The sequence below is a fragment of the Macaca fascicularis genome, chromosome 13 (genome assembly GCF_037993035.2).
Source record: "Macaca fascicularis isolate 582-1 chromosome 13, T2T-MFA8v1.1".
Taxonomy (NCBI): Eukaryota; Metazoa; Chordata; class Mammalia; order Primates; family Cercopithecidae; genus Macaca; species Macaca fascicularis.
Genome location: NC_088387.1, coordinates 91,655,111 through 91,667,977, shown reverse-complemented (window position 1 = coordinate 91,667,977; position 12,867 = coordinate 91,655,111). Strand labels below are relative to the sequence as shown.

At 40.3% G+C, this 12,867-nt stretch overlaps 1 protein-coding gene across 30 annotated transcripts in view; it reads left to right on the top strand.

Moving 5' to 3' along the window:
* LCLAT1 (lysocardiolipin acyltransferase 1) overlaps positions 1–12,867 on the top strand; it is a 216,060-nt gene that overhangs the window by 80,201 nt on the left and 122,992 nt on the right. For 28 of the 30 annotated variants that reach the window (XM_074012055.1, XM_005576201.4, XM_074012061.1 and 25 more), the window contains one exon: positions 10,581–10,749. The exons of the other annotated variants lie outside the window; for them this stretch is intronic. In XM_074012055.1, the coding sequence (XP_073868156.1) occupies positions 10,585–10,749 (165 nt within the window). In that variant the 5' untranslated portion in view covers positions 10,581–10,584. The remainder of the gene's footprint in view (positions 1–10,580; positions 10,750–12,867) is intronic. 30 annotated transcript variants of the gene reach the window in all.

Here is a 12,867-nt window from a genome sequence, read left to right as displayed (position 1 = left end):
GTAAATTAAAGGGAAGAGCATATTCCTATAGTGGCAAATGGGGGCAATGTCATTCTGCTATGTTCCCAAAATCCATCTATCAAAAGAGAAGGGAGAAAGAGAGGGGGAAAAGAGAGAGGCAGAGAGACAAAGGGAGTCAGAGAGAGAGAGAGAGAGAGAGAGAGAGAGAGAGAGAGAGAGACAGAAAGTCAAAAAGAGAGAAAGAGAAGTAGTAAAGAAAAAACAGTGTACCCTATTCCTTTAAAAGCCAGGGTAAATTTAAAACCTGTAATTGATAATTGAAGGTCTTCTCCTTGACCCTATAACACTCTAATACCCACCTTGCTGTCAGTGTAAACAAGGGCATAGCTAAAAGCAATGGGGCCACTGACAACCCGTAGCCTTCCTATCAAAAATCCTTAATCCAGTAACCCACAGATGGCTCAAATGCATTCAATCTGTAGCGGCAACTGCTTTGCTAGCAGAAGAAAGTAGAAGAATAACTTTTAGAGGAAAGCTCATCATGAGCATACCTCACCAGTTCAGAAATATCCTAAGTAAAAAAGGTAGCTTACTAACTCAAAAATATTAAAGTATGGGGCTATTCTGTTAGAAGAAGATGATTTAACATTAACCACTGAAAATTCCCTTAACCCAGCAGATTTCCTAACAGGGGATTTAAATCTTAATTACCATACAAAGTTCCAACCAGACCTAGGAGGAACTCCCTTCAGGATAGGATGATAGATGGTTCCTCCTGGGTGATTGAGGGAAAAAAAACAGAATGTGTATTCAGTAATTGATAGGGAAACTCTTGTAGAAGCAGAGTTAGAAAAATTGTCTAATAATTGGTCTGCTCAAATGTGCGAGCTGTTTGCACTCAGCCAAGCCTTAAAGTACTTACAGAACCAGGAAGGAACGATCTATACCAATTCTAAGTTAATTTAGACTAAACAAAGTCTTATTAATAGCAAAGGATAATTGAAATTCCAGACTTACAAGGTTTTCAATAAAAGTAAAGTTGCTAAAAGTTAACAGTGTAACATATATTATCCTAACTTCTAATCTTGTGGCCTTAGACGGTCTAGTCCCCAGGCATGAAGGAAGTTTGCTTTGGATAAAAATGGTTATCATAAAAAAAAAAAAAAATCTATCTCAATCCTGACTCAAAAGGTTATCTACACCCTCTAGGAACTATTGTTTATGGGAATGCACCTTGATGGGGCAACTGGTTTGTTATGAAACACTTAGGAACCCATCCTAGCTCTAGAACTCAACCCTGAGCACAAAGGCAATGTTGGGCACGCTGGTAAAGGACCACTGGAATCCAGCAGCCCAGACCCCTTTCTTTGTCGGTCAAGAAAGGTGGGAAAACAAGTGCAGGACTGCTACATCAGTGAGCGTAACTAATCTGATAAGCAGAAGTCCATGGGTGGTTACGCACCCTGGAAAGGAATAAGCATTAGGACCATAGAGGACGCCGTAGGACTAATGCTCATCGGAAAATGACTAGGGCTGCTGGCATCCCTATGTTCTTTTTCCAGATGGGAAACGTTTCCCCCAACGCAAAAACGCCCCTAAGATGTATTCTGGAGAATTGGGACCAATTTGACCCTCAGACCCTAAGAGAGAAATGACTTATATTCTTCTGCAGTACCGCCTGGCCACAATATCCTCTTCAAGTGGGAGAAACCTGGCCTCCTGAGGGAAGTATAAATTATAACACCATCTTACAGCTAGACCTCTTTTGTAGAAAAGAGGGCAAAAGGAGTGACGTGCCGTATGTGCAAACTTTCTTTTCATTAAGAGACAACTCACAATTATGTAAAAAGTGTAATTTATGCCGTACAGGAAGCCCTCAGAGTCTACTTCCCTATGCCGGTGTCCCCCTGGCTCCTTTCCCAACTAATAAGGACCTCCCTTCAACCCAAACTGTCTCCAAAGGAGATAGGCAAAGGGGTAAACAATGAACCAAGGAGTGCAAGTATTCCCGGATTATGCCCCCTCCAAGCAGTGGGAGGAGGAGAATTCGGCCCAGCCAGCGTGCATGTACCTTCTTCCCTCTCAGACTTGAAGCAAATTAAAATAGACCTAGGTAAATTCTCAGATAACCCTGATGGCTATATTGAGATTTTACAAGGGTTAGGACAATCCTTTGATCTGACATGGAAAGATACAATGTTACTGCTAGATCAGACACTAACCCCAAATGAGACAAGTGCCGCCATAACTGCAGCCCAAGAGTTTGGCGATCTCTGGTATCTCAGTCAGGTCAATGATAGGATGACAACAGAGGAAAGAGAACAATTCCCCACAGGCCAGCAGGCAGTTCCCAGTGTAGACCCTCCTGGGGACACAGAACATGGAGCTTGGTGCCGCAGACATTTGCTAACTTGCGTGCTAGAAGGACTAAGGAACACTAGGAAGAAGCCTATAAATTATTCACTGATGTCCACTATAACACAGGGAAAGGAAGAAAATCCTACTGCCTTTCTGGAGAGACTAAGGGAGGCATTGAGAAAGCATACCTCTCTGTCACCTGACTCTATTGAAGGCCAACTAATCTTAAAAGATAAGTTTATCATTCAGTCAGCTGCAGACATTAGAAAAAACTTCGTAAGTCCACCTTAGACCCAGAGCAAAACTTGGAAACCCTATTGAACCTGGCAAGCTCGGTTTTTTATAATAGTGATGAGGAAGAGCGGGCGGAACGGGACAAATGGGATAAAAAAAGGCCCTCAGGCAAGTGAACTTTGGAGGCTTTGGAACAGGAAAAGGCTGGGCAAATCGAATGCCTAACAGGGCTTGCTTCCAGTGTGGTCTGCAAGGACACTTTAAAAAAGATTTTAAAAAAGATTGTCTGAATAGAAATAAGCTGCCCCCTCGTCCATGCCCCTTATGTCAAGGGAATCACTGGAAGGCCCACTGCCCCAGCAGACGAAAGTCCTCTGAGTCAGAAGCCGTTAACCAGATGATCCAGCAGCAGGACTGAGGGTGCCTGGGGCAAGTGCTAGCCTATGCCATCACCCTCACAGAGCCCCAGGTATGCTTGACCATTGAGGGCCAGGAGGTTAATTGTCTCCTGGACACTGATGCAGCCTTCTCATTCTTACTCTCCTGTCCCGGACAGCTGTCCTCCAGACCTGTCACTATTTGAGGGGTCCTAGGACAGGCAGTCATTAGATACTTCTCCCAGCCACTAAGTTGGGACTGGGTAACTTTACTCTTTTCACATGCCTTTCTAATTATGCCTGAAAGCCCCACTCCTTTGTTAGGGAGATACATCCTAGCAAAAGTAGGAGCCATTATACACCTGAACATAGGAGAAAGAACACCTGTTTGTTGTCCCCTGCTTGAGGAAGGAATTAATCCTGAAGTTTGGGCAACAGAAGGACAATATGGACGAGTGAAGAATGCCCGTCCCATTCAAGTTAAACTAAAGGATTCTGCCTCCTTTGCCTAGCAAAGGCAGTACCCTCTTAGACCTGAGGCCCAACAAGGACTCCAGAAGATTGTTAAGGACCTAAAAGCCCAAGGTCATGCAGTAGCCCCTGCAATATTCCACTTTTAGGAGTACAGAAACCCAACGGACAGTGGAGGTTAGTGCAAGATCTCAGGATTATCAACGAGGCTGTTGTCCCTCTGTACCAGCTGTACCTAACCCTTATACTCTGCTTTCCCAAATACCAGAGGAAGCAGAGTGGTTTCCAGTCCTGGACCTTAAGGATGCCTTTTTCTGCATCCCTGTACATCCTGACTCTCAATTCTTGTTTGCCTTTGAAGATCCTTAAAACTCAACGTCTCAACTCACCTGGACTGTTTTACCCCAAGGGTTCAGGGATAGCTCCCATCTATTTGGACAGGCATTAGCCCAAGACTTGAGCCACTTCTCATACTTGGACACTCTTGTCCTTTGGTATGTGGATGATTTACTTTTAGCCACCCGTTCAGAAACCCTGTGCCATCAAGCCACCCAAACGCTCTTAAAGTTCCTCGCCACCTGTGGCTACAAGGTATCCAAACCAAAGGCTCAGCTCTGCTCACAGCAAGTTTTAAATACTTAGGGCTAAAATTATTCGAAGGCACCTGGGCCCTCAGTGAGGAACACATCCAGCCTATACTGGCTTATGCTGATCCCCAAACCCTACTAACTGTTGGATGTGCCTCCCCCTGCACTTCAGGCCATACATTTCAATCCCTGTATCTTTAACCTCCTTGTTAAGTTTGTCTCTTCTGGAGTCGATGCTGTAAAACTACAAATGGTTCTTTAAATGGAGCCCCAGATGCAGTCCATGACTAAGATCTACCGCGGATCCCTGGACTGGCCTGCTAGCCCATGCTCTGATGTTGATGACATCAAAGGCACCCCTCCTGAGGAAATCTCAACTGCATGCCCCCTTCTATGCCCCAGTTCAGCAGGAAGCAGTTAGAGTGGTTGTCAGCCAACTTCCCCAACAGCACTTGGGTTTTCCTGTTGAGATGGGGGAACTGAGAGACAGGACTAGCTGGATTTCCTAGGCTGACTAAGAATCCCTAAGCCTAGCTGGGGAAAGTGACTGCATCCACCTTTAAACACGGGGCTTGTAACTCAGCTCACACCCGGCCAATCAGGTAGTAAAGAGAGCTCACTAAAATACCCATTAGGCTAAAAGCAGGAGGTAAAAAAAAATAGTCATCTATCGCCTGAGAGCACAGGGGGAGGGACAGTGATCAGGATGTAAACCTAGGCATTCGAACTGGCAGTGGCAACCCCCTTTGGGTCCCCTCCCATTGTGTGGGAGCTTTGTTTTCACTCTATTAAATCTTGCAACTGCACACTCTTCTGGTCCATGTTTGTTAGGGCTCGAGCTGAACTTTCGCTCGCCGTCCACCACTGCTGAATGCTGCTGTTGCAGACCAGCCATTGACTTTCACCCCTATGGATCTGGCACGGTGTCCTCTATGCTTCTGATCCAGCAAGGCGCCCATTGCCACTCCCGATCAGGCTAGAGGCTCGCCATTGTTTCTGCGTGGTTAAGTGCGTGTGTTTGTCCTAATTGAGCTGAACACTAGTTGCTGGGTTCCATGGTTCTCCTCCATGACCCACGGCTTCTAATGGAGCTATAACACTCACCGCATGGCCCAAGGTTCCATTCCTTGGAATCCGTGAAGCCAAGAACCCCCCAGGTCAGAGAGCAGAAGGCTTGCTGCCATCTTGGGAGCAGCCCACCACCATCTTGGGAGCTCTAAGAACAAAGACCTGCCAGTAACAGTAAGATAAGAAAGACATAAGGCTTTCTCACTAAGTTTCTATGAATTCTAAAATTCAGAATAATTTTTGTATGAGGTATGAAACATTTAGTTTATAATTGTAAATCTTTATTTTATAGCCTATTTAAAAACAGGTATATATTTAACTACAGATGTAATATATTCTTGAAAAGGAAACATAGTGTAACATTTTAGCCTGAGTGTGGACTCTGACACCAAGTTACCTGGCTTCAAGTTCCAGTTTTGTTATTTACTAGCTGTGTAGCTTTAGTAAGTTACTTAACCCCTTGCTGCCTCAATAGCTTTATATGTAAAATTAAGGTAATGAAAATACCTACATTATGAGATTGCTGTGACTGGTGAACAGGTCGACATGTAAAATACATGAAACAGTGCCTGGAATATTTTAAAAGCTAGTTACATTTTAGGTGTTACTGTAATTGAAATAATCCAGAAAATTGGAATTCCCCATATTATAAGAGAACAGTAAATATTGTCAGATTTTATATCACATAGCATAATTTTTTAAAAATTTATTTAAAAATCTACAAACAGTAAAGTTCCCTTTTTAAAAAATATACTTTCTATGGATTTTCACAAATGTGTATAGTCTTGTGACTGTCACAGGTGTGTGAACTGGAACAAATCCATCTTAAATAGGAGCTGGGTAAAATGAGGCTGAAACTTACTGGGCTGCATTTTCAGATGGTTAAGGCATTCTAAGTCACAGGATGAGATAGGAGGTCACCACAAAATACAGGTCATAAAGACCTTGCTGATAAAACAGGTTGCAGTTAAGGAGCTGGCCAAAACCCACCAAAACCAAGATGGCAACAAGAGTGACCTTTGATGGTCCTCACTGCTACACTCCCACCAGCACCATGACAGTTTACAAATGCCAGGGCAATGTCAAGAAGTTACCCTATAAGGTCTAAAAGGGGGAGGCATGAATAATCCCTACCTTGTTTAGCATATCATCAAGAAATAACCATAAAAATGGGCAACCAGCAGCCCTCAGGGCTGCATTGTCTGTGGAGTAGCCATTCTTTCATTCCTTTACTTTCGTAATAAACTTGGTTTCAGTTTGCATCGTGGACTCGCCCTGAATTCATTCTTGTGTGAGATGCAAGAACCCTTTCTTGGGGTCTGGATCAGGACAGCTTTCCTGTAACATAACCTAAACAGGAAATAGAACAGTTTCCAATTTCCTCAACCCCCTAAACTTCTTCTTTTTTTATTTTTTATTTATTTTTTTTGAGAGGGAGTCTCACTCTGTTGCCAGGCTGGAGTGCAGTGGCGCCATCTCAGCTCACTGCAACCTCCGACTCCGGGTTCAAGCGATTCTCCTACCTCACCCTCCCAAATAGCTAGGAGTACAGGCACGCGCCACCATGCCCAGCTAATTTTTGTATTTTTCGTAGAGACGGGGTTTCATCATGTTGACCGGGATGGTCTCGATCTCCTGACCTCGTGATCTGCTCCCCTCGGCTTCCCAAAGTGCTGGGATTACAGGCACGAGCCACCTCGTGCCTGACCAACCCCTAAATTTATATTGTGTTGTTTCTTTGTAATCAAACCATCTCCCTACTTCTAATCTTTGCCAACCACTGATCTGTTTCCCTATCCTTTGGTTTTGCCTTATCTGGAATGTCATATAAATGAAATAATCCAGTAAAAGATTTTAAAACCATATCTTTTGTTCAGCATAATGCATTTGAGATTAACTCAACATGTTGCATGGATCAATAGTTTGTCTTTATTCTGAGTAGTATGTCATTGTGTGGATGTACTATGGTTTTGTTTATCCATTCTCCCTGACTGACAATTGGGTGGTTTCCAGTTTTTGGTAATTATGAATAATGCTGCTGTAAATAATTATGTATAGGTTTTTATGTGAACATACATTTTCATTTGTCTTAGATATTGAGTAGAATTTCTGGATTTTGTTGTAAGTGTCTATTTAGCATTTTAAGAAACTGCCAAACTTTTCCAAAGTGGCCATCCCATTTTGCATTCCCACCAGCAGTGTTTGCAAGTTCTGGTTGCTGCATATCCTTGTCAGCTCCTGGTATTGTCAGTAGTTTTATTGTTTAAAAAAATTTTTTTTTAGCTATTCCAAATAAGTATATAGCTAGCATAATTTGGAACCAAGTTTGTCCATCAAACTCTTGAGACTTGGAAGAAGATACAGAATAGGGCTAGATTAAATGCAGAGCCACATAGGAGCTCATAAGGAAGAGATGGAGGGACCATTAGATTTGTGAGAGCTTTGCAATTTCTGTCATATTCACTGTTATAATCTCCAGATGACTAACATAGTGTCTGGCACACAGTAATTGGGATATCTTTGTATGTTTATTGAATCATTGAAAATCAACAAATGATTGAAAGAGAAGGAATAGAAGTAGGATGGAAATAATTTTAGATTAGATTTGGTCTGAGTAATCCCAGTATATTCATGTGACACACACCTTTCTACCCGTTTAAGTCTATGTTTAGAGACATATTTCAGGGCTAATTTCTGGCTCCTTCACAGGAGAAAGAGAGCATGATATAGCAGAAGCAGCAGTAAGCAGAAAAGATTTGATGCTACTAATTTGTTGTGTGGATTTAGGAAAGTCTTCTTAACTCTCCTGAGCCTCAGCTTCATCACTGCATAATGAAAATATTTTATTATATGATAGCTAAGTTACTTTATATATTTTTTTCTGTTAATCACATCAAATCAGAAATTGGTGAGGAAGAAGCATGCCAGAGCCTTGATGGGGGAAGCATTATATATGGATACAATGTGAAGTGTAGCTCTGCAGGGAGTTGAGGGGTGAGGGTCTAAACACAGAGCTAGCTAATCACTAATTGGCAGAAAAAAACAACAACAGTAGATAAAGGTAGTTACAGGGATTTCAAATAGAGCAGCAGCATTGCAGGACTGGGGGGCGGGGCGGGTGTATAAAAGGAAGTAGGCATTGAGAATACCAAATTTAGATGTTTGTAGGGTATTTTTTTTTTCTTTTTTCTGGGGAGAAGCTAGCTATAGTGTCATCAATGCAAAGAGGAAGACCTGAGCCTCAGAGAAAGGAAAGTTGAGGATAGGTGGTAACAGACCACTCCAGGCCCCATGTGTGAGCTCTGGGAATTGTTCAGCCTGCTGCTTTCCAGTAGTCTTTTTCCATTATTACTCCATTACCCCACCTCTTAAAAGTTTAGATCTAGAGTTTAGCAAAAAGCCAGCTCTTAGTTGATGTTTATTCAGTTTGTACTTTGAAGGATTTTCTACAGGGTACTGTCAAGTATCAGTAGAAATTTAAAAATAGTAGTCAGTCAGGCGCAGTGGCTTACGCCTGTAATCCCAGCATTTTGGGAGGCTGAGGCGACCAGATCATGAGGTCAAGAGATCCAGACCACCCTGGCCAACAAGGTGAAACCCTGTCCCTACTAAAAATACAAAAATTAGATGAGCATGGTGGCGCGCGCCTGTAATCCCGGCTGCTCCAGAGGCTGAGGCAGGAGAACCTCCTGAACCCGGGAGGCAGAGCTTGCAGTGAGCCGAGATCGCGCCACTGCGCTGCAGCTTGGCGACAGAGTGAAACGCCACCTTAAAACAAACAAACAAACAAATAAAAACTTAGTATACTGTCAGTCTTAATTGTGTGTTTTAAGGGATTTGACCTGTTTTGTTGTTTGTCTGATATTTTTAAAAAGCACCATGACATTTGAAAATGTATTCTGTTTCCTGTTGTGATTCTTTTAAAATATTCAGAGGTCTTGATCTCTGAGATACCTTTTTGCTACATAGATTTTAAGGCCATTTTTTTTCATCATTTCAATGTTTCTAACAATTTTATTCTGAGGCAAAACACAGTTTTTCTCTAACATAGTTTAAGTTGTAAAATCAAATGTTTATTCATATTAGACTATGTTTCCAACAAGCATTCCAACATCAGTATGATGTTCTGGTTATCAGGACCCCCTACAGTAATCTTTGGAAATAGCCAGTGAAGAGTCTAAGTTCTACTTAACCCTTCAACTCATAAAAAGCCAATTAAAGACCAAGTACCCAAGATGTTATTTTCAGATTCTAATATAAAGAATTAATATTTCTGGATTTTAAAAAATTTCAATGTACTCTGCTAACTTGCCATTGTTTTTAGGTGTATAGTAGTCCCCTCCTTACCCACAGTTTTGCTTTCCGCAGTTTGAGTTACCCAAAGTCAACTGTGGTTTGAATGTTTTATGGAAAATTCCAGAAATAAACAACTGATGGGTTTTACATTTGTGTACCATTCTGAGTAGCGGGATGAAATCTGATGCCATGCTTCTCTGTCGCATTCAGGATGTGAATTATCCCTTTGTCCAGTGCGTTGATGCAATATATGCTATCCTGCCTGCCTGTTAGTCCCTTAATAGCTGTTTCTGTGATCAGATTGACTGTCGGGGTATAGCAGTGCTTGTGTTCAGGGAGCCTTTATTTTACTTAATAATACTTTATTAATAATAGTTATTATTAATCTCTCACCACGCCTAATTGGTAAGTTAAACTTCATCATGGTATGTATGTAATGTATATGAAGGGTTTAGTACAATGTGTGATTCAGGCATCCACTAGGGGTCTTGGAATGGATCCAAAGTGGGGACTGTTGTACTCAACTTGGGAAACTTGTCTGTAGTTTTCAGTCAATTGCTTCTAGTTCTGGATAGGAAAACACTCTGGAATATTTTATGAGTTTGTGTTAGATAACACCTTAGAAAGGAAAATACATGGTTTTATGATTTTAAAAAAAGGCTTCTTAAACTAGATAACTCTTTTTGGAGGTCAGATATTTGCTCTGTTGAGAGTATCACTTTCTTTTTTTTTGAAACAGTCTCACTGTGTTGTCCCAGCTGGAGTGCAGTGGTGCGATCTCAGCTCACTGTAACATCTACCTCAGCCTCCCATGTAGCTGGGATTACAGGCACAGTACCACACCTGGCTAATTTTTGTATTTTTAGTGGAGATGTATTTTAGTGTTTCACCATGTTGGCCAGGCTGGTCTCGGACTCCTGGCCTCAAGTGATCCACCGCCCGCCCGCCCCCCCCCACCCCCGAGCCTCCTAAAGTGCTGGGATTACAGGCGTGAGTCACCACACCCGACCAGAGAATATAAATTTCTAATGTACTGGCAACTTTTTAGACCAGTAGAGCATGTAGGAGGGTCACCTCTTTGAAATTCAGGCAATTATATTGTTTATTAGAGCCTTTCTGTAGCCCTAAAATTAGTGATCATTTTATGCTCCATCATCCTGAAATTGAATTCAAGCTGTTAAATGTATAGTAACAAAATATATCCTTTTTTTTTTTAAATATCTTTCAGAATCATGGCGTCATGGAAAGGGATTTACTTTATACTGACTCTGTTTTGGGGAAGCTTTTTTGGAAGCATTTTCATGCTGGGTCCCTTTTTACCTTTGATGTTTGTAAACCCGTCTTGGTATCGCTGGATCAACAACCGCCTTGTGGCAACATGGCTCACCCTACCTGTGGTAAGTTACACACCAGAGGAGACTGTCTGCTTGTACTAGAGTGCCCCCTACCCCTGATAGATACCTAAATCCATGGATGTTCAAGTCTCTACAATATTTGCACATATCCTATGCACATCCTTCTGTATGCTTTAAATATTCTCTAGATTGCTTATAATACCGAATACAACATAAATGTTATGTAAGTAGTTGTTATTGTTAGGGAATTGTATTGCTTAGGGAATAATAACAAGAAAAAAAAAGTCTGTGCATTCTCAGTATAGGTTCAACCATCCTTTTTTCCCATGAATATATTTGACCCATGATTGGTTGAATTCACAAATGCAGACCCCAAGGATGTAGAGGGCTGAATGTGTTTTGCTGTGTTCCATTGGGCTTCTTAGATCTATAGGTTGGTTGGTTTTTGTTCTTTTTTTTAACTGGGAAATTTTAGACCATTATTTTTTTCACATTTTTTTCTGCCTTATTCTCTCTCTTCTCATTTTGGGAACTACAATTACATGTATGTTAGATTGATTATCTTGTCACATATGTCACAAAGGCTCTCTTCCTTTTCTTCCCTTGTATTTTTTCCCCTGTATTTTTCATATTGAATGATTTCTATTTATCTGTTTTCAAGCTGAATGACCCTTTCTTCTATTATCTTTAATCTGCTGTTTGTTCATCTAGTGAATTTTTATTTAAAATACTGTAAGTTCTGGAATTTATTTTGGGTTCTTTATTGGTTCTGTTACTTTCTTGAGATTTCTCGTCTATTTATTAATTATAGCCATATTTTCCTTTAAGTCAGCTGGATGATGTCTAGTACCTTTTACTCTGTTAGGGCTGGTCTTTTAGGCAAAATTTCTTCTTGCTTTTTTTTAATATAAGTATGCTTTGTTTTGTGATTGGATTGCAAGAATAGTTGGCAGGATCTCTTAATGTTCATCCAGCAACTTGTTATTGTCTACCGTGTACCTAGCATTTTGCTAGGATGCAGTGATGAACAGGACAGATATGATCTCTGTCCTTGTGAAGATGATAGTCCTCTACCTAAAATGTCTTATCCTAATTGTCAATTTACAGAGCTTGACTAATTTCTTTTCTGGCTTTCATTTGACTAAAAATCTTTTTCTTTTAGAGGACAGAAGTTGACTTTCCCAGACCATTAATTTTTAGAGTTACATTTTAAAATTAGCTTTAATGATATGAAGCCCAGTGTTTCATTGCAACCCTAAACATACCATTTACCATAAAATACTCATTTTATGTTGTTGCTTAACCACTATCACTCTCTATTTACAAAGTGAGTATTTCTCTATATACATGTATTAAGTAAAATAAGAATACTGTTCAGTTTACATAATATTAATCATCACAAGTAGATACTTCTAAAACGTCATCTACAAACTGTATGCTAAGTAATGTTACTGTCATCGTAAAATCAGACATTTCCTATTGAAACATTTGACTGTTTTCGTGTCATTTATATAACTATTTTTAGTGTTTGTTTCATCATCTGTAAAATAAATTGGAGTAAATGATCTTTGAGATTTATTCTAGATTCAGAATTGTATATCTGATTGTAAAGCAAACATTCAGAGGTTAAATGATTTTTTGTAATAGTCATGTATTGTTACTATACTTCATTTTCTAAATGTCATCTGTTTTCTGTAGTATATAATCTTTTAATTATGAACCACACATTTTTGTTGAATCTTTCTGCCAAAACCTTGAGAGTTCTGAGAATTGGTAAACATTAATATAATTGTAATGCTTTTACAGTGTCCAGTCACTAATTTTTGGAGAGCGAGCATTTTCACAGACATTGCAGACAGGTATTTGGTTTCACTATTGGCCTTCCCACTTTCTAGTCATTTGAACTTGGCTAAGCTCCTTAGCCTCTCTGTAAGCTTTTGTTTCTTCATCTCTATAAAAATGGATCTTAATACTACCTACCTATATCAGAAAGTCATCATAATGATTAAACGAGATAATAAATATATAGCCTTTTTAGTATAATGCTTGCCATTTGGTAGATACACAGTAAATATTTGGTATTATATTAATTTTAGTTTTAGTTTTAGTTTTGCTTTTATATTTTAGGCTAAACTGGTGTTTTAAAGAAAATTCAAAATA